Source organism: Halichoeres trimaculatus, unplaced genomic scaffold, assembly GCF_033239565.1.
Source record: "Halichoeres trimaculatus isolate MK-OKI-2021-1 unplaced genomic scaffold, fHalTri1.1 fHalTri1_scaffold_6, whole genome shotgun sequence".
Lineage (NCBI taxonomy): Eukaryota > Metazoa > Chordata > Actinopteri > Labriformes > Labridae > Halichoeres > Halichoeres trimaculatus.
The window spans coordinates 35,875,268-35,896,877 of record NW_027437184.1 but is presented as its reverse complement, the minus strand read 5'-3'; the positions used below and the strand labels follow the sequence as shown (position 1 = coordinate 35,896,877).

At 41.4% G+C, this 21,610-nt stretch overlaps 1 protein-coding gene across 21 annotated transcripts in view; it reads left to right on the top strand.

Annotated features, from left to right (window-relative positions):
- dlg2 (discs, large homolog 2 (Drosophila)) overlaps positions 1-21,610 on the top strand; it is a 240,764-nt gene that overhangs the window by 215,704 nt on the left and 3,450 nt on the right. For 11 of the 21 annotated variants that reach the window (XM_074671433.1, XM_074671434.1, XM_074671426.1 and 8 more), the window contains 11 exons: positions 510-612; positions 3,573-3,617; positions 10,852-10,966; positions 11,319-11,495; positions 11,820-11,895; positions 15,097-15,193; positions 16,510-16,560; positions 17,939-18,040; positions 19,855-20,027; positions 20,317-20,426; positions 20,701-20,792. In XM_074671433.1, coding sequence (XP_074527534.1) covers positions 510-612; positions 3,573-3,617; positions 10,852-10,966; positions 11,319-11,495; positions 11,820-11,895; positions 15,097-15,193; positions 16,510-16,560; positions 17,939-18,040; positions 19,855-20,027; positions 20,317-20,426; positions 20,701-20,792 — 1,141 coding nt within the window. Of the gene's footprint in view, positions 1-509; positions 613-3,572; positions 3,618-10,851; positions 10,967-11,318; positions 11,496-11,819; positions 11,896-15,096; positions 15,194-15,531; positions 15,578-16,509; positions 16,561-17,938; positions 18,041-19,854; positions 20,028-20,316; positions 20,427-20,700; positions 20,793-21,610 lie in introns of all 21 variants that reach the window. The other 10 variants (XM_074671435.1, XM_074671436.1, XM_074671438.1 and 7 more) reach the window with 3 other exon arrangements.

Below are 21,610 nucleotides of genomic sequence, written 5' to 3'. Positions count from 1 at the left end.
CTCGGTCTGCCCCATTCAATGTGGCGATTTTGTAAATACTGCCATGCTGCAAAAACCGCCCCCCCTGGCTCTACCCCCTCCGCCCCTCTGATAGAACTGACCAATCAGAGCACAAAGGGCTGTGACGTTGTGAGGTTACTGGAGGTCATTCTCAAAACGGAGTGTTTCAACGAGATCTTCAGAATGGCCTAAAATGAGGATATTGAGAACGCTATTGTTGGCTAATGAAGGAACTAAATGACTCGTACTGAGGGCAGAAATGCTTTACAAGCATCCTAGTCTGGCATAGTGAAAAGGAGAAACAAGCATTATATGTCCTCTTTAACATGCTTTGACCTGATGCTTTGTCTTCCTGAGATCACACTGAATTCCTGACTGCTTGAAGAGACTTGAAGTCTATCATTGTATACTTAAGATCAGCACAGTGGAGATGTGGCTCATTGCACACATCTAAAGAAATCTGTATGTTATAAAATAAGTGTGTGCCTCTTTTTCTTCTTGTTGAACAGGTGAACGGCATTGACCTTCGTGGAGCCACACATGAACAGGCAGCAGCAGCGCTGAAAGGAGCCGGACAGGTGGTCACCATCTTTGCCCAGTACAGACCAGAAGGTGAGTCAGGCCCTGAGGCGAGCACGTCCTGATGCACGGCTCGTATGTGCTCATTTAAAGTCATCAGACGTCTTCCTGCGTCATTCAAACTGTGACAGGAGTTTGACTTTTACAGCTCTTCAGGGATCTTGTGTGTTTCTTCTGCATGATAAGTGAGCAGAGCCAGCGTGTCCTGTTGCTGTTTACACTATTCTCACTGTCACTTATTACATAATCATAATTTAACGTCAACGCTGGGGCAGAATGTTCGCCTCTGTTTAAGGTACCAGCCACAGAAATTGGTGTGGACCCAGTGACTTCAGATTTCCTCAGTCATCAGAGTTACCCAGAGGCCAGCTTCAGTAAAAACTGTACCCCGCCTCACATTAGAAACAGTTGGTTTATTTTTTTTCCGAGCCTCATAATGAGGAAGGTTTCAGGACAGATCTGTGAAAAGGACGTATAAAATAACCTGATCCATGTCCACGCTGTCTGTAGCTCAGCCTGTGACTGTGCCAGCCTTCAGTCAGTGAACATACACCAGCTGTGACGGCTGTGACTGGTGTCACGTCTCCTCTCATTAACATCTGCAGAATAACTGATGGCAGCAGAGACAGTGACGCACGCTCAGAGACACGCTCTGAAGTGACAACCTCACAAAGTGTCCTGACCATCACACTGAAAGCTATGACCAAGCTTTCTTTATGCATGTCCAGCCCAGCGTCAAACAGGCCCAAGCAGGAAGTGATGACGGCTGCCTGAGAGTGAAATCACAGCGTCAGGTTCCTGCTCCTGCGTCTGTGATGTTCAGACAGCACTGAGTTCAGATTAACAAACTGACGTCTCTCCCTCTCACAGTAAACTCTGCAGCTCTGCCTGAGCTGAGGAGCATAGAGATTGTATGTGACGTGATATCAGGTTCATGTGAGGCCCTCTCGTAACATCTCCACTGCTGAGCTGGTTGAGTTTGTGTCATGGCACTGGGACTGACGCTCCGGTCATTTGTTCAAGGTAGAATTTGCAAAATGAGCTAAAGTCAGAAGCCTTTAAAGGCCAACTGATCCGAAAAACCATGTCAGGAAAAAGATTTTTCTTTGTCCCTGAAAGACTCAGTTTGTCTTTTAACAGGCATCAAGCTTTCAGCTACAGTGAGCTTCTTCTTTTTCCAGAAAAAGAAACAAACTGGCCTCCACAGACAAACATTTCATCTTCTATAGCTGCTCGATGTGTTAAACGTGTTGTTCTGCGTTTGTGCTGATCATTTCAAACAGAGCTTCTCAAACCTTTAGGACTGTGACCCCTGAAAAGCACTGCTGATGATGCCCTACTGTGGGAATACACTTATAGGCCAAAAAAAAAAAAAAAAAAAAAAACAGACAAAAACAAACAAAACCCCTTAAATACTTAATTTAGCTGATGTGTATAAAATGAGTCAACCCATATAGTTGGTTCATTTTGGAGCGAAACGTGACAGTGAGCGAAGGTCCATTTCTCAATGGATATGTCATCTAGGAGGACTAAAAATCGAATTGAGCCGGGGTGTGTTTTTTAAAATCACGGGGAAAATTTTTCGGAGTCCAAAATCCAAAATGGCTGTTGTAGAAATGATTTTTTTAAAGACTTGACCTACAATGATGGGCAATACATGTTTTCAGACCTTATTTTTGTTAAGAAACACATATTTCAGGGTAACATAATGATTTGACCTTATCTTAACCTTCAAATTCAAAATGGCAGCCACTTTTAGTATTTATTAGGGGTTTTTGGGGGGAGTTTTTGGCCATTTTTGGGGCATTTTTTCAAATTTTGTTACAGAGTCTCTATTGGGTTATAATGAAAGCTCTGCTCATGATGGATAATATAGATAATATAAAGTAATATATAGATTATAATATATAGATAATATATATAGATAATATTAAGTTCACAGAAATAACACCTAAAAACATCTAAAGTCAATAAAGTAGATGTTTATGTGTAAACAACACTTGTCGATTGACCATTTCCCATTAAAAAGGACTATGCTGCTATGACTTTTCAGGTCTATATCACAATTTTTTTTGGCTGTATTAAATTATGTTGCAGTTTCAGACCAATGGAAATAAAAAGATTCCTTTATTTCGCTCCCATTTAAATGAATGGAGATTTACCATTACCATGGAAACCAGTGGAGCAAAGACACGTGTGATGAAACAAGGAAAACGCAGGCTGTTTTCGAATTCCTCTACTACATACTGTGTATGAAAGTGATATGTAGTGTTTATATATATATATATATATATATATATATATATATATATATATGTACAGAGCATATTTGTCAGTGATTGAATGTGTTGAAAGGGTGACCTCAAGAAAGCTATTTAAAGCTACTTTATCAGGGGACCCATTGAATCAATGCTAACCTTTGTAGCAATGCTAACTTCTCTAGCACTGCTTACGCTATCGTTTCAGTGTTTTAGCAAAAACCAACGTAAGGGGGCTGATCAAACATGTTTTATTTTAATGATTTTAGATCCAATTTAAACTGTATTTTTGTTTGGATAAAAGCTTGGAACCACTGATTTGAAACACTAAAGTCTCACAGCGATACAAACAAATAAAGTGAGGCATAAAGCAGTAACAGTCACCAAGGAGTCTGAGATGTCAAAGCAAGCGTGAAGTTTTTTTCTGTTTTTTAAAAATGTTTCAGTAGAAAACAAACTGAATGGTGTTAGACTCTTTGAAACAGCCTGAACCTATTAGGGACAAAAACACACTTAAACTTGATGAAATTGGAATATGTTCACTATAAACGACCTCTACCTGGATTGCTCTGAAGCTCAATGTTGAAGCCATCACAGCAGTTTTGATGTTTATTTCCAGGAGAAGCTGCAGAGCTGTTGTTTTGACCCAGAATGAACCCAGACTCCCTCCATGTGGACAGGCTGGGCCCTGCTCCCCTCTGACACTAACATCCACTTTCTCTTCTTACCCATCAGAACTTGCTCTTTGCTCCCCGAGACGGGCCCACTCTCCTGCTCCAGGTTTGTGCCATTGGCACGTGTGGCTGCTCTGACTTTTAGCATCATTGTCCAGAGCTCTGCTCAGAGGGAACACTGATGTGGTCACAGACAGTCTCTGTGCACACCTGATCCTCCTCCTGCACATGCACGCTCCAAACCCTCCTGACTTTCCCCTGTTCTGTGCCTGTGACATCCAGACTGTGTGCACACTCTTCTTTCCCTCCACGCCTCACGTTACGGCTTTGTCAAGTATTCTTTGCCCTTATTGTATGCCTTCTTTTTATTCTTTACTTCAGCCGTTTCTAAACCCTCCCACCTGTTTATAGAGAACAAAAACACAAACTTTTCTGTTTATTTTTCAGCTAACTTGTTTTTAGCCTGAAAAGCTACACGTTCTTATTTCTGATCAACAAGTATCTGCACTGTATGCATGCTACAAAGGCAGTGGCTGAATGTGTGCTGCAGCTCTGCCACATCCGAGCACCTGCATGTGAGAGGGTGGTCAGGTGTTACTGCTTTAAAACAAACCCAGCAGAGAAAGGCTCAGAGAGCAACATGACAGACATGAATCAGAAAAACTACAGGTTTGTAACGACCAGTCTGTAGCTCTGATTAGGATCTTTTTTTTAATAATAATCCAACAATAATCTAAGATCTTAAAAATGTCTTATTCAGACTTTTTAATAATCTGTCAGCACTAGTTTTAGTTGACAATATTTTTATGGCTTATTGCATATGACTGAGTGAACAGAACGAGGTCTATACAAGAAATCCAGAGCTGACGAGTCGCCAAACTACATGATGTACAGGTTTCTGAACTCTCCAGCTCCAGAGGAGGTGGTGGGTGAGGATTCAGGGTGAATAAATACACTGCAAAGATCACAACCTAAGTAGGTTTACATGTAGTTTTGTAACAATTTTCAGGTGTAGAAAACATCTTTTTTCAAGATACTAAAAGACAAAAACTAATGCTGCGGTTGCTCGTAAAGATTAACAAACTCTGTCAATGAGGTAAGAAAACTTGTGACTAGTTAAGTAACAAGTTCTGTGAGGACTTTCTCAGTGATCTTGAATTAGCCTCAATTTTATATATTTGCCTGTCCATGATCCCTGACGTAAAATTACATTATCAGCACTAAAATCGGATCATTTTAAATACTATTTTCACATCATCGACATTTCCCTGGAGAATAATACTTCATTTGGCAAATATAGAGCAAAGATGACACTATGCTGTTGGCAAAGTTTAGCAGTGAGAAGAGAGAGCTGTGTTTTTTTTCTGCTGAAAGGGATTTGTTGGAGTAGTTTTGTGGTGGACACTAAGGCTGGACTGTGTGACAGAAAAAGAAAAAGACAGCTAGACGGGAGAGTGATGGAGCACGAGCAAAAGAGTAAAAGTCAAGCTAAATGCTAAAATATGAGCTATAGGCTAAAACACAAGCCGAAGGCAAAAACACATGCTAAGGCTATAACTCAAGCTAAAGGCTAAAACATAAGCCAAGGACTTTAACACAAGCTAATCTGTTTGTGCTAATGTTCATTCCAACCCATGGTCAGCAGTTATTCTGCAGTGGCCTAATCAAACTTGAGAGTCCATCAATACAATGAAGAGTGAGGTTATGTTAGCTCTGCTTGGTAGATGACTGGCAGGACATAACCAGGATTCACTAACGTTGCACATTATGGACATGTCTCAGAGCACCGTGCTGTGATGAACACTGAAAACACAGTGTACTCACCCTTCTACAAACTGAGTTTACAAAGTTTCATTATTGTCACCCAGGGGCGTATTTAGTCGTTTGGGTGCCCAAGGCAAACCCAGTCAATGGGGCCCTCCAAGTCCTTGTAACTCATCTTCCTCAGAGCTAGACTGGCCTTCCCTGGGTCCACTGTCTTTTTCCCAGAATCAAGGCATGAGACAGTGCTAATCTTGTACATGGTAACTTAACACAACTAAATGTATTTCCTCAAGTTCTGTACTTTAGTTTGATTTTGAAAAAAGTGAATCCATAATTTAGTCCACTTTGTCCTGGATTTGAAATCTTTTATGGTCAATTGACAGCTTATTCGTCCCACAGTGGGGAATTTAAAGAGTAACAGTAACAAACAAAGTATGAAGTGAAAAACATTACAATAGGTAAATATTGAAACAAATAATTTAGTAAAGAAAAAATGTGTAAATATCAAGCACAACATAAAACTGGAAAAAAATCTACTGAAAGAGGTGATATTTACAGTTACCATACTTTTTGGTACTATTATTTTAAAGTTAATGTATTTTTATTTGACCCCCTGTCCAGTGAGTTATGTATCCAAAAAAGAGATTTTGTACAATAATGTTTATCACCAACTCAAAAAGTTTGATTTTGAGAAAATGATCCTGTTTCCTGGGCTAGATAAAGTCCTTAAAATCCTAAAAGTCTGATATGTTTATCTCAGATCTCAGAGCAACATTGTTTTTATTTCCAACTTGGTTGAAAAAAAAAATGGGGAAAAAGTGTTTTTTACCATTTTCTTTCTGAATCAAATTCCCCGATGTGTTGTAACATGGAATAGCCCATTGAATAAGAAGGGAGGGGGAGTTCCCAAAATCATCATTAAAGATTAAGCCTTTTGATGTATTTTGAAGCATGTGAAGTAAGATTTAGAAAAAAGAAATGCTTTCAATTGAAGTGAACTTCATAAATCAGTTTTTAAGAGATGCTTTGGGGGCCCCTGGGAATCTTGGGGCCCCAGGCAACTGCCTGTGTTTGCCTAATTGTAGCTACGCCCCTGTTGTCACCTTTCAGATAGAAGTGTGATGTAAAAAAAAAAAAAAAAAAAACATTACCTTGTTCTTTTGCATCCTGGGAAAAGTTGTCTTCAACTAAGAGAAGTAGAGTACAATGAGGTTAGTTGTCACACGTTTTACTGTAATGTCAATTCCTCATCATCAAAACACCTTTCAACAGTTATTCCTACTTTTCACTGAAGGTGATGGCTTGAAATGTGTATCCCTCTCATACTGTAACAAAGAAATTATTACAATCAAAGAGACTCTGACACATGGTGACAACCAGCCCCATCACAGGGATGGTTTTCACACAGTTTGAGGTTGTTTGTCACAATGTTATTTTAATAGGAAAAATCTTTGAAAGAAGGTAAGAAGGCAGAACTAACCTTTAATCTTTACCTTGGTGACAAGTTGACAACTCTATGCAGCCTAACACAAAATGAGTAAGGAACATGAACAGGAAACACATCATTGCACCATGGCGTATGCATATGTGACAACCAACCCCAGATGGAATTTCTTGCTAGCAAGACAACCATGTAACAACTAGTTAGCCAGCTAGTAACAATCTAAGTCAGCTTTCCCTTCAAACTTTTAAAAGGTAACAGTTGTTTTGTTATACATTTGCTGTGTAAAAGCCAAGAGGAAAATTCTGAGAAGCTGAATTTTTACAAAAAAAATGAATAAATTCTGCGCATCTCCACACAGACGAACCGGAGCTCCTGGTGTCCTAAGTACAAAAAATCCTGGAATTTATATGATTCATCCCACAGAGATTAACATAATGAACAAATCCTGGTGTGAAATTCAGACCACACTGAAACAAATGTTTTAAACAACTTCCTCTCTTCTACTTAAGTACTATGGAAGACGTGTGTTTGTGATACACCACGGACCTCTTGTGGAGTGTTAAAAAGCCACACATGTTCACTCATGCTGATGCTGCACATCTCATGTCCATGCATAAAAAGCCTAACAGCCTTATATAGGTGAGCTCTGATCCCAATTCTGTAAATTACTACCACAGTTTGAGACACAGCGCCCTCTAGTGGGGAGATGTGATGAGTGTGATAACCAACCCCATTCTCCCCCAGTGTTAGAAAAAAAAACTTGCTCTCCAAAATAAATGAACACCTCGGAGAGAGACAGGTCTTTATGGCAGTGGGTGCAAGTGCTCATGGGAAATGGTGTCTTCATTCTGGAATAAACAGTACCGATTCCAACCACAGGTGTCACTGTTACACACCAAACCAATAGTCCTCACAGAGCATTTAAAGAAACAGTTCTCATTTTAAGCTAACATTACACCTAATATGACAGTTTTTACTAAATGTAAGACATAAACAAGTTTTCTGAGCCCAAAAGTAACTTTTCTTTTGGTTTAGTTTAAAGTTAAAACATCCAAGGGAGGCTGCAGTTCTGTCTGAGGTGTTGGTGAAGAGTTTTAGCTGCTGATTTATGATACATGAGAAAGGCATGAGCAAGATTTGTCATAAGGATAAAACAAGCATCAAAAACATTCACCCTGTGAGGTGCTTTCTGCTCTTATCCACGCCCCTGTGCTTACAGGCACCCATAGGAGAGAGACAGAGGGAGGGAGAGAGTTTTTTCCTTTCCCTCCTCAGTGCTGCACTCAGCAGCCTCTCAGAGTTAGACTGTTTGGAGATCAGCGAGGAGGAGATCACAGCAGGAGCAGAGTTTATAAGAGCAGAAGACTTAAGCCCACAGTGAACATGCAGAAAGGTACGTGACAGACCCTTTCAGAGGAGACAGTCAAACTAACGGAGGATCAGAGTCGGGTTTGTTGATTTCTTTTAAATGATTATCCACTCCCTGGATCAGTTTAGTCTCAGCCTTATTGATTGCTTTCGGAGCCAAACTTGTCGTTTGATGATGATGATGATGGTGGTGATGAAGTTTTAGCCTGAGATAGAAGAACTGTATGTTTGGACTGCAGGCTCACTAGATTTGATCTAAAACGCAGAAACAACATTTGGAGTCCTCTGAGCCGTGTTCAGAGTGGGTCTTTGAACTCTCTGGTGCAGACAGTGGTGATCGTGTCATGACAGAGCGCGTCATGTTGACTTTCTTCAAGTGACAGATGAGCCAGCCCCGCCTGGAGCGACCGGCCCTGGCATGGTGAGAGTAACTGCACTGTCAGGAGAATCTAACTCTTCAGCAGCATGATGTGTTTTACATCCTGACATCCTCGTCCTCAGCCCGAGTGCCAGGAGCAGCTCAGTTCATGACCTCAGACGTCACTGCCTCCAGAGCCTGCTGGGTCAGACCAAGTGCACATCCCTTAACTAGAGACAGAAACCAGGTGCTGCAGGCTGTTTGTGGGCTTTCAAAGGGAGCCTGGATGTGGACAGGCGTTTGATCATGAGGAGTTCTGTTTAATGGAAACCTTCCAGGAGCACTGATGAGCTGCCTTTGTTCCTCCACATGAACACAGTGTCACCTAGTTTAATCTAATCTTTATTCTTTTGACCAGTGTGTAAAACGGCAGGGAACTAGAGAGAAACTGAGCTTTGTCTCTGAATTCTAAAGCCAGGAGCAGACAGCTTGTCTTAGATTGAGTCCTTTCTGCTTTTCATGTTGGTTTGTTATCAAAGACCTGTCTGTGTTTCAGTCGAGCCTGAAGCTTGTTTTCACTGAGCAGAAAAGAAAAATCTCACACCACCAAGTCTCAACTCAGATCCTTTCTGTTTAACTCAGCTGGCGTTTACATCAGATTGATTCATTTTGGAAATAGATTTGACCCTAATAGAAAAAAATCCCAAAATGTATGTGAGGAAAATGAGATATGAGAAAATTTTAATATTTAAGGTCTTCATTAAGAGACACATGGTCCAAATCACAAAGTGTAAGCTACTAATTAGCAGGTTTAAAGTCTCATCAATGACAAGTCTAAATCATGTGGTAGACTGTCAAATATATGAAACTTACCAAGTCAATTTTTTGTGAAGAATAAGTGACGAAACAGACAGTCCAAATTTGTTTCAACAGCCAAAATTATGAGATTATGACAAAGAAAGTAATTCTAATAACATAAAATGAGAATAATGTCATATGTTGAGATGGAAAGTCAGAATTGTGATGTTTTGGATCAAAATCAAGAGGTTTAATTTTTAAAGATAAGAAGAGAGAAAAAATGATAAAGTTTTGAGTCCAAATTATGACAAAAGTCAAATTATTGAACAGCTAAGTCCAGTTGTGACATTTAAAGTCTCATTTATTTGACAGTCCTAGTTTCGAGGTAAATTGTCCAAATAAGAAAAAAGCAAGTGTTGTGATTTTAAAGTTAAAATGATTAGAAATTAGGTCAAGTTATGAAAAAGAATTTTAAAACCAGGAAGTGTGAATGATTAAATAAAAATTAAAAATATTAGATTAAACTGTGAGACAAATATGTAAAACTAGGAAGTGTAGATAATGAAATAAAAGTCAGAAAGATTAAAAACTGAGGTCATATTGAGAGTTTTGATGTCAGAATTATGATTAAGGTACTCATTATTTTAAGATGAATTTAAATAATAAAGAATAAAGACAAATTATGAAGTGGGAAAATTAAATTAAATCAGGCCATGAATCAAAATGTAATGGAAACTTAAAATTATGACTTAGGTTTTTTATTTTTGAGATAAAAGTTGGTATTTGGTAAGAATAAAGTCAAAAAAAATTGAGATAAAACAGCAGTTTCAAAAAGTCTAGATCTCATAATTTGACCTTTATCTTTTTTTTCTTCTCATTATAGTTTAACTCTTTGTTTGGGTAAAAACCTGTAATAAATGTCTACTGTTTTAAATTAACCCTGCAAAAACTTGCTTTCATTAAGCTGCATAAACTTTTAGGATATTGATAACAACCAATCAGTTTTTTTTCAGTTTACTTACAACAGTTTCCCTGTTTGGTATCAATAAAGTAATTCTATTCTATTTTATTCTATTCTATTCTATTCTTTAATTTTTTTTTATTCTTATTAAGGTTAGGTTTGATGGTCCTCTGTTATATTTGTTACAGAGACTCTGCTTTAATCATCACCAGAACCAGAATCAGAAATATTTTATTGATCCCCAAGGGGAAATCAAATTTCGTTCATCCCTTCCAAGAAACATAAAAAGACAGTGACATGTTACATCATCATCAAGCACGTCGTCACATTCAGTAACACTAAGGTGATAAACATGGAAAACAGCAGCAGGTGAAATCAGTTTATGACCTCAGGGACAGCTCTGAGAGTAAACTGAAGTGTGAGGTTTGTTGACCAGCTGATCAGTCTGATACCAAGACCCTCTCTCCTCATCACAGTACTCTTAAATCTGGTTTAGATGAGAGTAAAACCAGCTCTGATCATCCCTCTCCCTCTGTAAAGGAGGCTTTCAGTACCATCACTGCCGTGACCTCCCCTCCCCAGCATGTACTGGAGCCTGACTTCAGACCTGGCTGTCAGTCCTGATCTTTTCTAATCTTGTCTTGCAGAGTACGGGCGATTCGAGGCCAAAATCCATGACCTGAGGGAGCAGATGATGAACCACAGTATGAGCTCTGGCTCCGGGTCCCTGCGAACCAATCAGAAGAGATCGCTCTATGTGAGGTTAGTCTTTTTTTGGATTCAGCCTACTTCTGGCTGTTCAGGATAACTTCAGAGAGTCCACAGGATGAAAGCAGTCCGTACCAGACCCAGTCCTCTGTGTGCAGTCTGCACAGGCACTGCAGGAGAATAATGTCACTCTGCTTCTTTAAGGAGTTTGTTCATTTATACACAAGCTCAGCATGATTCTTTAAAAGTGTCTGGACACACAGACATCTCCCTTTAGAACCAGGTTTCTAATTCAAATGAGAGCTTTTTTTCATCCATCCTAACAGAGAAGACGTCCCACAGTGGGAGTGGTCTGTGTACAGCTCTGTGTGCTGTGTTCCTCACCTTGACCTTTTCCTTTGAACAGGGCGCTGTTTGACTACGAGAGGTCAAAGGACAGTGGCCTCCCCAGCCAAGGGCTCAGCTTCAGGTACGGGGACATCCTCCACGTCATCAACGCCTCCGATGACGAGTGGTGGCAGGCCCGCCGGGTCACCCCCCACGGGGACAGTGAGGAAATGGGCGTCATCCCCAGTAAGAGAAGGTGAGAAGGGCAACCACGTACTATATGTATTCCTCAGCAGAGTTTGTGGGGACCAGAGGAGGTGGAGGATGATGGGTTAGAAGTTCAGTGTTAGACCACTGGCTTCCTCTCTGATTGAGTCTCAGCTATCTGAATGATGAAGTATTCTTCTTCATAATAATAAAAACAACTCCTCAAGATCTAGAAATTATTTTACCATCATCATCAAGTCACATCACTCAGAGAACAACCATGTGTCTTGCAGAGCTGCAAAACACAAATCAGCCTTTTTCCAGTGCACTTTAATTGACCTCATGTCTCTGATGATCACTCTTTGATTGTCAGGGTGGAAAGGAAAGAGCGGGCACGCCTGAAGACGGTAAAATTCAACGCCAAGCCAGGGTCGTTTGATTCTAAAGGGGTAAGTCACTGTCTGGTTTATAGCACCATGTAAACCTGATGAGTCTAGAGCCTGTATCCCTGTATCCCCATAACCCTGTGTCCCTGTACCCCTGTGTGTACTGACCATTGATCAGGATTATCAGGTGTCAGTTCTCATTTGGCCTGAGGGTCTACAGCAGTGTTACCCAACCATGGTCCTGAAGGACCCCTGCCCTGCATGTTTTAGATGTTACCCCACTCCAACACACCTGATTCAAATGATCAGCTCGTCATCAAGCTCTGCTCCAGCCTGATAACGAGCTATTCATTTGAATCAGGTGTGCTGGAGTGGGGTAACATCTAAAACATGCAGGGCAGGGGTCTCCAGGACCAGGATTGGGTAACACTGGTCTACAGAGTAAGATCTAGATGTGATGGGTCAAATCTTATAACACAACTTTCACAGGAGCCTGTCAAAGGCTATTCTTCTGTAATGGATCATTAAAACCTCTTAACCTGTAGATCACTGGTTCCAACCCTCTTCAGACTACAGCCCCAAAATAGTCCATCAAGAGCTGCTGGAGTCGGGCTACGGCAGTGTTTCTCAATTCCGGTCCTGGAGGACCCCTGCCCTGCATGTTTTAGATGTTACCCCACTCCAGCACACCTGATTCAAATGAATAGCTCGTTATCAGGCTCGAGCAGAGCAGGGCAGGGGGGCCCCAGAACTGGAGTTGAGAAACACTGGGCTACGGCCTCTTCCCTCATGGTGGTTCAGACCTCTGAGGGGATAGGCTAACAGGTCAATCAAATGGGGACAGTAACAGACATGAAGACGTGAAGATTTGATCATATGTTAATACAAAATGTTTCATCGTTTTAAATTATCAACTTTAGAAAACTTTTCAAAACCTCCAAGGTGGGTCCTGACCCCCATTTTTGGGAACCATAGATGACCCAGCAGAAGGCTCATTGGTTCAGACATTAAAGGGACCTGATATGGTTGTTAAAAGAAAATCTGTTTTTCATAAATTATAATGATAAATTCTGTATAGACCCATTTTCCTATGACAATGTTCAGGCTTCAAACTTATAGACTCCATAATGTTTTTTCCACTGTGTATCCAATCTGTCAAAAAAAAAAAACACCATCAACACATTGTGTAGTGGTAAATGCTAAGAGCAGAAGTGGAGGAACAGATGGTCCCGTTTACATGACAACGTTTCATCTGAAAACGCTAAAACGCTGTGAAAATGCAGTGAAAAAAATCTGCATTTACGCAGAAACGCTGATGTACTGAAAACGCTGTAGTAAGCATGCCAGGCCTGTAGGTGGTGCTATAACTGTCTTGTCCAGAAGCCGCTTTTGGGAGATCTCCACCGAATTAGAGTTGAGCTGATCATCTTGTGTATTGGGGAATACTAAGTTAAAAAGTGGAGCAAAAGATGCACATTTTGTTGAAAGACAGTCAGCAGATTCAGCAGATTGAGCAGCACAAGCACAACACGGTAGTTTGCGACGATCGCAACAACGGTACTGTTGTCCTGTTGTATGCGCGCGCAGAGTGTGACATTACAATTCCGCTGAAAACACCGGCTTACTGTTCACATGGCAACGGTGTCGGGAGCGTTTCAGAAAAATCCCACTCTGGAGGCTGTTTTCAAAAGTTTGCGTTTTAGGTCGGCTGAAACGCTGTTTCCATGTAAACGCGAGGCTGAAACGCAAAAAAAAAATTGTTTCACCCTAAAACGCCGTGTAAACGGCCCCTTAGTTGAAAGACAGTCAGCTGATTCAGGGAACAGGCACAACATGATAGTCCCTGTCGATCATGACAACAGTACTGTTGAATATGCCAAGCCGAGTGTGACGTCAGCATTTCCACTGAAAACTCTGGGTTACTGTTTACACAACAACAGTGGCTATGACGTTTCTGAAAAAATGTTTACCAACCTTTGTTATCTCAACTATTACAGATAAGCTAATAAAGCTAATGTTAGTTTAACTAGAGCCCTTTGGACAACAGCGAACAATGATGTACGATCACCAAAGAACAAAAACTACAACAAAACAGGCCAATGAACTCCCAACAAACAAAGAGACATGATGAACAACGCAGCTAGGAGCTAACGTTAGGCCAACTTAAGCTAATGTTAGAAATTCTAGAGATAACTTTATATTTCTTTACAGCAAAGTCACAATCTTTTGCCTCAAATACGATGTCAGCTTAAAACAGGTGGAGACATCTTTCTTCATTTTATTCAAGTTGTTGTTGTGGTCTACTCCACAACTTTATCCAAAGAAGAAGGGTTAAAAAAGGGTTAAGAATACACACTGTTGCCCAGCCACTCAGGATACTATGTGTCAGAGTTGTGTGTACCTCATGAACACCATTTGACCAGTTTTCAAACTTAAAATCTCAGGAAAAAAACTCATAAAACTGAACAAAAACTAATTTTCTGCAATCCATTTCAATGAACATGGACAAAGAATGTGTCATTGTATAGGTACGGGGATATACACCTTGATTTGCTCAACACATTTGAGGGCGGGACTTCGCTTCCTCTTCAAGGCTCAAAGTTGCTCCTGGTGCTAAGCTCAAAGTCATATCTAAGAATCAGGACATTTTCAAGACTTTGGATCCAGATTAAGATGGTCTCAGTCTTTGTGGGAGCTTCTCAGGGTCAATTTTTAAACAACAGCTTTAGGATTTTGATGGCTGAAATACAGTTTCAGCTCTAACAATCTCTCAGTGTGTTTGAAATATTCATCTTTCATCACACCTAAAAAAAAGCAGCATTTAAAGAGCACGTGTATGCTCCAGAAGGAAATGCGCTTTAAAGTTTGTGTCGCCTGCTGCTGTACAAAGAACTTAAGTAAGCTAAAACTTATCCTCTGATCTTCATCTCTTCTCTCCAGTGCTGCATGTGTTTTCTCTGCTCTCAGACTAAATCCCAGTAACTCCTCTTCTCCCTCTTTCTCACCATGCTTTTACTTTGAATACTCTGATGCAGCTGTGGCACATCAGGAAGCACAGAGACCTGCAGAGCCATGACCTCAGGTGTTAAACAGTTTTACAGTTAGCTTGAAAACAGACGTGTTTCCTCTCCTGTGATTCAGTCAAAGAGGAGACAGATCCACGTCTCAGAGCTTCTTGATGTCCCACCGTCTGCTGTCAGCTGTTTTGTCTGCATGATTGTGACAGATGTGCCTGTTTGCTCCGTGCTTTCTCTCCCTTCACAGTCATTCAATGACAAACGTAAAAAGAATTTCATCTTTACACGAAAGTTTCCATTCTACAAGAACAAAGAGGGTGAGCAGGATGGCAGTGATTCAGACCGTAAGTAAGCTCACAAACACACATGTTCTTCTCGCAGCGCTCAGTATGGGTCACGTGTAGGTCACATGTAGACCTGTCAGGTGTTCACAGGTGGATTTCAGGGGGTCTCCCAGTCAGAGAGGATCTGACTCAGGTGCTGATCCGTCCACAGGAGGAGCCAGATCACTGCTGCTTGCTTATTTGACCAGTTTGATGATGTTGTACCTGGCTCCCCCTGCTGGCCTCTCAGTGACTGACAGAGTTTCTACTTCAACCTTTGCTCATATTGCGGCTGTCGTCCTCCCTCCCTCTGTCTCTCTCTGTCTCTTCTGCTCTGGCTCTCTGTGGATGACCCACAGGACATCCTGGGGATGGGTGATGATGGGTATGGGACGAAGTCCTTCAGTAAGTTGGTCGATGAATGATTTCTACTCCATGTCTGACCCCCCTCGACCCCCCGACCCTCAGCCAGCTGTGCATGCTGCGTCTGTCGGATCTGTTGCTTCTCAGTTGTCAGACAGAGATGAGGACATTCAGTGAGCTCAGGGACAATGTGAGGGTTTTAGTTTCTCTGCTCGCTTTGTGCCGAGACGTGAGTCTCAGGAAGCGAAAGAAGTCCAGGAAAAAGGAGAGGTTTCAAATCCAAACTTAACGCTGTGTTTAGATATGCATGGTGAGTGTGGATGGCCATGTCACACATCCTGTGTGTGTGCGTGTGAATTTGGATGCAGAGACTCTACAGACCTCCTGCTGGAGCTTCAGTTTCTCCTCTGCATGCTTCACAGACCTCAGACCTCAGACTGTTGTTGTCTCTGCAGCCCTGACTGACATGACTCTGCTGAATGATGGCTTTAATGCATGTCTGCATGAAGTTACCAGAAGTTCCTCCATGTTTCTCTGCGTGTTGGTTTGAAGTCCTGCTTTTGATCATGTTTATATGAATATTATGAATAAGAACTCTGATATTTTACACCTGAGCTCAACGTTTCATATATGTTTTGTACATGTATGTAATTCATTATCTCAACCCTGAAGTCATTGAGGCAGCTAAATGTAACTCCTATCACCCAGACACCTTATGCTCTGGCTATCTTCAAAAATCTCTATTAGCATGTTTATTTATTCCCCCTGATCTGTGGTTTACTCCTTTTGGAGAAACAAGAAAATAAAAATACTTCTGTCAAAATATAAGAGCATTAGGAGCAGATTAAATGTGAAATGTTAGAATGTAAATTGTTTTATCTTGCACGAGCTGTATTTACCAAGACTAGAGGAATTAATTTGTAATATTGAGTGGTATTTTAAATTCACCCTTTTTTCACTGTTTGCTCCTTTAGGAAGTCAAGACGACATCATTATCTCATATGAACCTGTGATGAGGCATGAAAGTAAGTTACTCTCCTGAAAGTGTGTCAATAAAAGCTGATAAATCTGAAACTCCAAACTCACACTGTGACTCAGTATCTCAGCTGTTTGTTAAACGGCTAAGGATAAAACGATCTTCTGGTCTATGGACTCAAACAACAGTCTTCTGGGTGTAGTTCCTGTTTGTGAGACACCTGCGGCTACATCATTCAGCGTACAGTCCTCTGTCTCCTCAGGCTTCTCTGTCACAGGAATGATCAAGATACACAGCAATCAAACATGGCTGACACAGAGAACTATACATATGATATGGCCTTTGTTGGCCTGTGACACAGAGAGGATTCCCTGGGTGAAGCTGAGTACACTGAAAATGCTTTGGAACCAGCAAAGTTTATGATTCTTATATTAAAGTGATACTGCAGGATAGAACAAGTTGGGTCCTATCACAAGGTTTAGGGCAGAAATTACCCCAACAGCAGTGTTTTTGTGCAGCAGAAGCCCAGAGCGCACGCACCAAACACCCCCTTCCTGCTCCTCTGCCGGTTTTCTCTGCACTCAGGGGCCATTTTTTACTGGACCAAAAACACAAATAAACGGACTCCCACCTAAAAAAACTGATATCGATCTGCATTCACGCTAGATTTAGAGAATTTTCAGCGCGTTACTTTCACACAAAAACACCGCTAAATAAGGCTCTAGTTCTCATCGTGTCGTAAACGGCGCTACCTCCGCTGCAGAGCCACAGCTGGCTACGAGGCGCTCACTGCTTAGTGTAGCAGTCCGCGCGCGGCGTGCCAGATATAAACAAAGGCAGGCAGTCTGCCAGGACGAAGAGACACAATGAGAACTAGAGCCTTATTTAGTGGTGTTTTGTGTGAAAGTAACGCGCTGAAAATTCTCTAAATAAAGCGTGAATGCAGACCGATATCAGATTTTTTCGGTGGGAGTCTGTTTATTTGTGTTTTTGTTCAAGTAAAAAATGGCCCCGTCTGAGTGCAGAGGAAACCAGCAGAGGAGCAGGGAGGGGGTGTTTGGTGCGAGCGCTCTGGGCTTCTGCTGCACAAAAACACTGCTGTAGGGGTAATTTCTGCCCTAAACCTTGTGATAGGACCCAACTTCTTCCATCCTGGAGTATCACTTTAAGGACATATCAGTGGAAGGTAAATTAGCAGACAGACCAAGAAATCCACTGAACTAGTTACTGACAGGACGGGGAGGAAAACTCTCTTCTGCCAGTTTGATTCTCTGAGCTCAGGGAGGCGCTATAGAGTCTAAACTATTAACGTCTCTTAAAAGTCATCCCAAGAGGCATAGACATCCTGAACCTCACACTAAAGATGATGAAGATTTATTTTAGTCAGTCTGACAGAAACAAACTCAGTTCTGCTTTTTGTCCCCTAGTCAATTATGCCAGGCCCATCATCATCCTCGGACCCATGAAGGACCGGATCAATGATGATCTGATCTCAGAGTTCCCAGACAAGTTTGGCTCCTGTGTGCCACGTAAGTCATTTAAAGGAATGAAGGAGTGTTTTTTTCCTTCCTCAGCATGATGAAAATGAAAACGGAAAGAATGTTTTTTAGCTCTTGCTGCTGTTTGTTCTGGTTTTGTGTCTGTGCATGTGCATGAATACAACACGTCAGTAATGCATGACACCATCTCTTCACTGTGTGTCTGTGCTTTTCATCCTTTCGTCATCCTTTGAAAACTTTTTATTTTGCATGTTTGATTTACCCACCTCTCTGTTCCAATGTAAACCAATCACAGCTGCTAACAGCTCAGGGCCAGAGGGTAAGTGAGCGCATCAGCTGACTTCATTCTTTATTTCTGAAGTTGTTGTGTTTGAACTCCCTCACTACTGTAGAGACCTTAAAGCATTTCATTAAAGATATCCAGTGAAATTTGAACAAATTATCCACTTCTCTAACGTTGATCCCACTCCTGTTGGACATAAAAAAACACCCATTGACTATCTAACAGTAGCATTAAAGCTTTGGTGGTGATCAGTTTTTACTCTTTTGTTCAAATTTCACAGCACACACTCTGAGATGTGAGTGGATATCTTTAAAGTTGGACATTTCTTTGTTTTGATTGTGGTTGAGTGTTTGTGTCTCTTCACAGATCTTTGCTGTGTGTTTGACTGAGCTATGCACTGTAAAAAAAAAAAATGTCAGTGTAAAATAACAGTCAAATACTGACAGCAGGGATGGACAGTAGTTTTCTGTTATTTTACAGTGCATGTAGTGCAATTTATTTTTACAGCACAATACTGCATATTGGATTACAGGACATGAATTAAATTAATGGTTAAATCCTGGCCACCCTGCTGTCAGTGTTTTTCCGTTATTTCACAGTGAAGAAAATTTTGTTGTGACAAGGTTTTGTAGCTGAGAGTGAAGAGGGAACACAATGGTATTTTAAAGTTAACTGACAAAGAAACAAAACTCTGGTTCTTTTTCTCCAATTTGAAAATGGCCAACACCCTGAAAAAGTCATTGGGGCACATGGTCTGTGCCACATGGAGCACAGACAGCCAGTCACTGCAATGTGGGGCACAGACAGCTGTTCAGTGCCATGTGGAGCACAGACAGCTGGTCTGTGCTTTGTGGAGTACAGACAGCCAGTAAGTGTCATGAGGAGCACTGACAGCTAGTTTGTCCACGTGGTCTGAGCCATGAGGAGCACAGACAGCCAGTACATGCCATGTGGAGCACAGGCAATTGGTCTATGCAGTGGAGCACAGGCAGCCTGTCCACACAGTGGAGCACAGACAGCCCGTGCCCCCCACACAACTCCTCACTGTTCAGCAGGGTTTTTTATCCCCTGTGCTCTCTCTTCACTCTACCAAAATCCACCACAACAAAAAAATAATTTGCTGTAAAATAACAGTAAACTTCTGGCAGCAGGGTGGCCAGCATTTTACTGTTTTTTTTATAGGGGATTTTTTTTACAGCATTGTATCTAAACATAACAGGATTTAACGTTGAAATTCTTGTAAACTTACAGTCATTTGTTACAATGTAAAAAAGCAGTGTATTGTCAATTTTCACAGTTAAAACTGTAAAATCTTACTTATATTTTACAGTGTACACATTTATTCAGTACAAGTACAAAACGCTGCATTAAAGCATTCAGTCATGGGGCTGCTGATGTTTACTTATCTACCGTCAGTACTTTCACAGCACTTTTTTTCATCCAAACAGTCATGGTCACTCCATGAGAAAGAAATGAGGTCTGACTGTTCCCCACAGAGCAGTTTTAGGCCGTTTTCTTTCTGTATCTGTTAAAGGCTCATTGTAGCCCTCCTCTCCTGCAGACACCACTCGGCCCAGGAGGGACTACGAGGTGGACGGGCGAGACTACCACTTTGTGAACTCCAGAGAGCAGATGGAGAGGGACATTCAAGAGCACAAGTTCATTGAGGCGGGGCAGTACAACGACAATCTGTATGGAACCAGTGTCCAGTCTGTGAAATACGTGGCAGAGAGGGTGAGACTCACCACAGCGAAACAAAACATGCCGACGTAAAGCTCAAAGTATTCAGATGTGTTCCCCAAAAGTAGAGATCCTTTTTTCTCTGTAGACATTTATAGGGAAGTCATAGCCCAGCTATGTAAGTTTCATTTCACACTGATGACAAACCAAAGGTGAATATTTTCAACTGGTCCAACTGAGGATACACAAAGGTCTTCCCTTTTGCTCCACACATAGCTTCAGAGCCTTCAGGTTTTTCTTAGAGCTTGAGGATGTAACCTCTCTCTCTCGGCTTCACTCACAGGGGAAGCACTGCATCCTGGATGTGTCTGGGAACGCTATCAAACGACTACAAGTAGCACAACTTTACCCCATCGCCATCTTCATCAAACCCAAATCTATTGATTCCTTAATGTGAGTACTTCTCTTCATAACATGGTCCATCTCTAACTGTGCTCTTTGATGTCTTTGTTGCTTCAGAAGCAAAATGCTATATTGTTTTGCTAATCTGTCACTTAGTTTTCAGAAACATATCCTGGTTTCTGAAATCACTATATGGTGATACATGCAAAATCAGGTCACTTAAAAAAGTATCCAGGAATTGAGTAAAATCACAGAGTGTTCCTTTAAACTTTGTTTGCATTTGTCGTTGTCTGAAATGAAGCTGTGTGTGTGTTTGTTTGTTCAGGAACATGAATAAGAGACTGACGGAGGATCAAGCCAGGAAGACGTTTGACAGGGCGATGAAGCTGGAGCAGGAGTTTGGTGAATTCTTCACAGGTACGTCACTAATGAAGCCTCTAAGGAGAAAGACTGTAAGATGTGTTTTCTGCTGAGCAGGGCCCTGTTCTACGAAGCAAGTTCAGCCTAGCGAGATAGCCTTGGAGCTACCTCGCTGAACTGAGCGCGGTAGCCGGCAATCTCGCTACACGGTTTTACAACGCTGGTTATCAACCTCAGAAGTGGATCCAGCTAGGCAATGAGCGCGTGCACAAATATAAGGCGGAGCCCGCTGCATCTGACCAATCGCGAACTTGGAGCAGTCTGGAGTGTCAGAGCAGGCGGAGAGAGAAGGAGCGCATACTTCACTCAGGAGGAGCAGGAGGTGATCATGAGGAAGTATGACGAGGTGAAACATGTAATTAACGTTAAAAGCAGCACTCTCGCCGCTGCTAAAGCACGGAAGGAGTGCTGGCAGAAAATTGCTGACAGTCTAAATGCGTAAGTGTAGTGGTGTAGTGCAAATAAAATCTTTTGTGCCATTATCATCCTGAAATAGCACTGTTCACCATGCACTTTTACTGTAACATGCAACAAACTAATTTATTTCTTAGATGAATTTATTCATTTGTTCATTCCTATCGTGTTTACATTTTTTTGTGTGATATGTAGCCCACATGAGCCCTACATGAATTCCTGTCACAATTTTAATACGGGCGATAAAATATTGTCATGGAACACAAGTGTTGGCATTGAAGATCTTATTACGGCAATGAGAGTTCTTCATTCCCTTTAACTACCGTTAGAAAGTGTCATGTACTACCAACCCCTCCCTGGAAAACCGGTACCTTTCATAAAGGTGGTCATCCCAAAAAGAG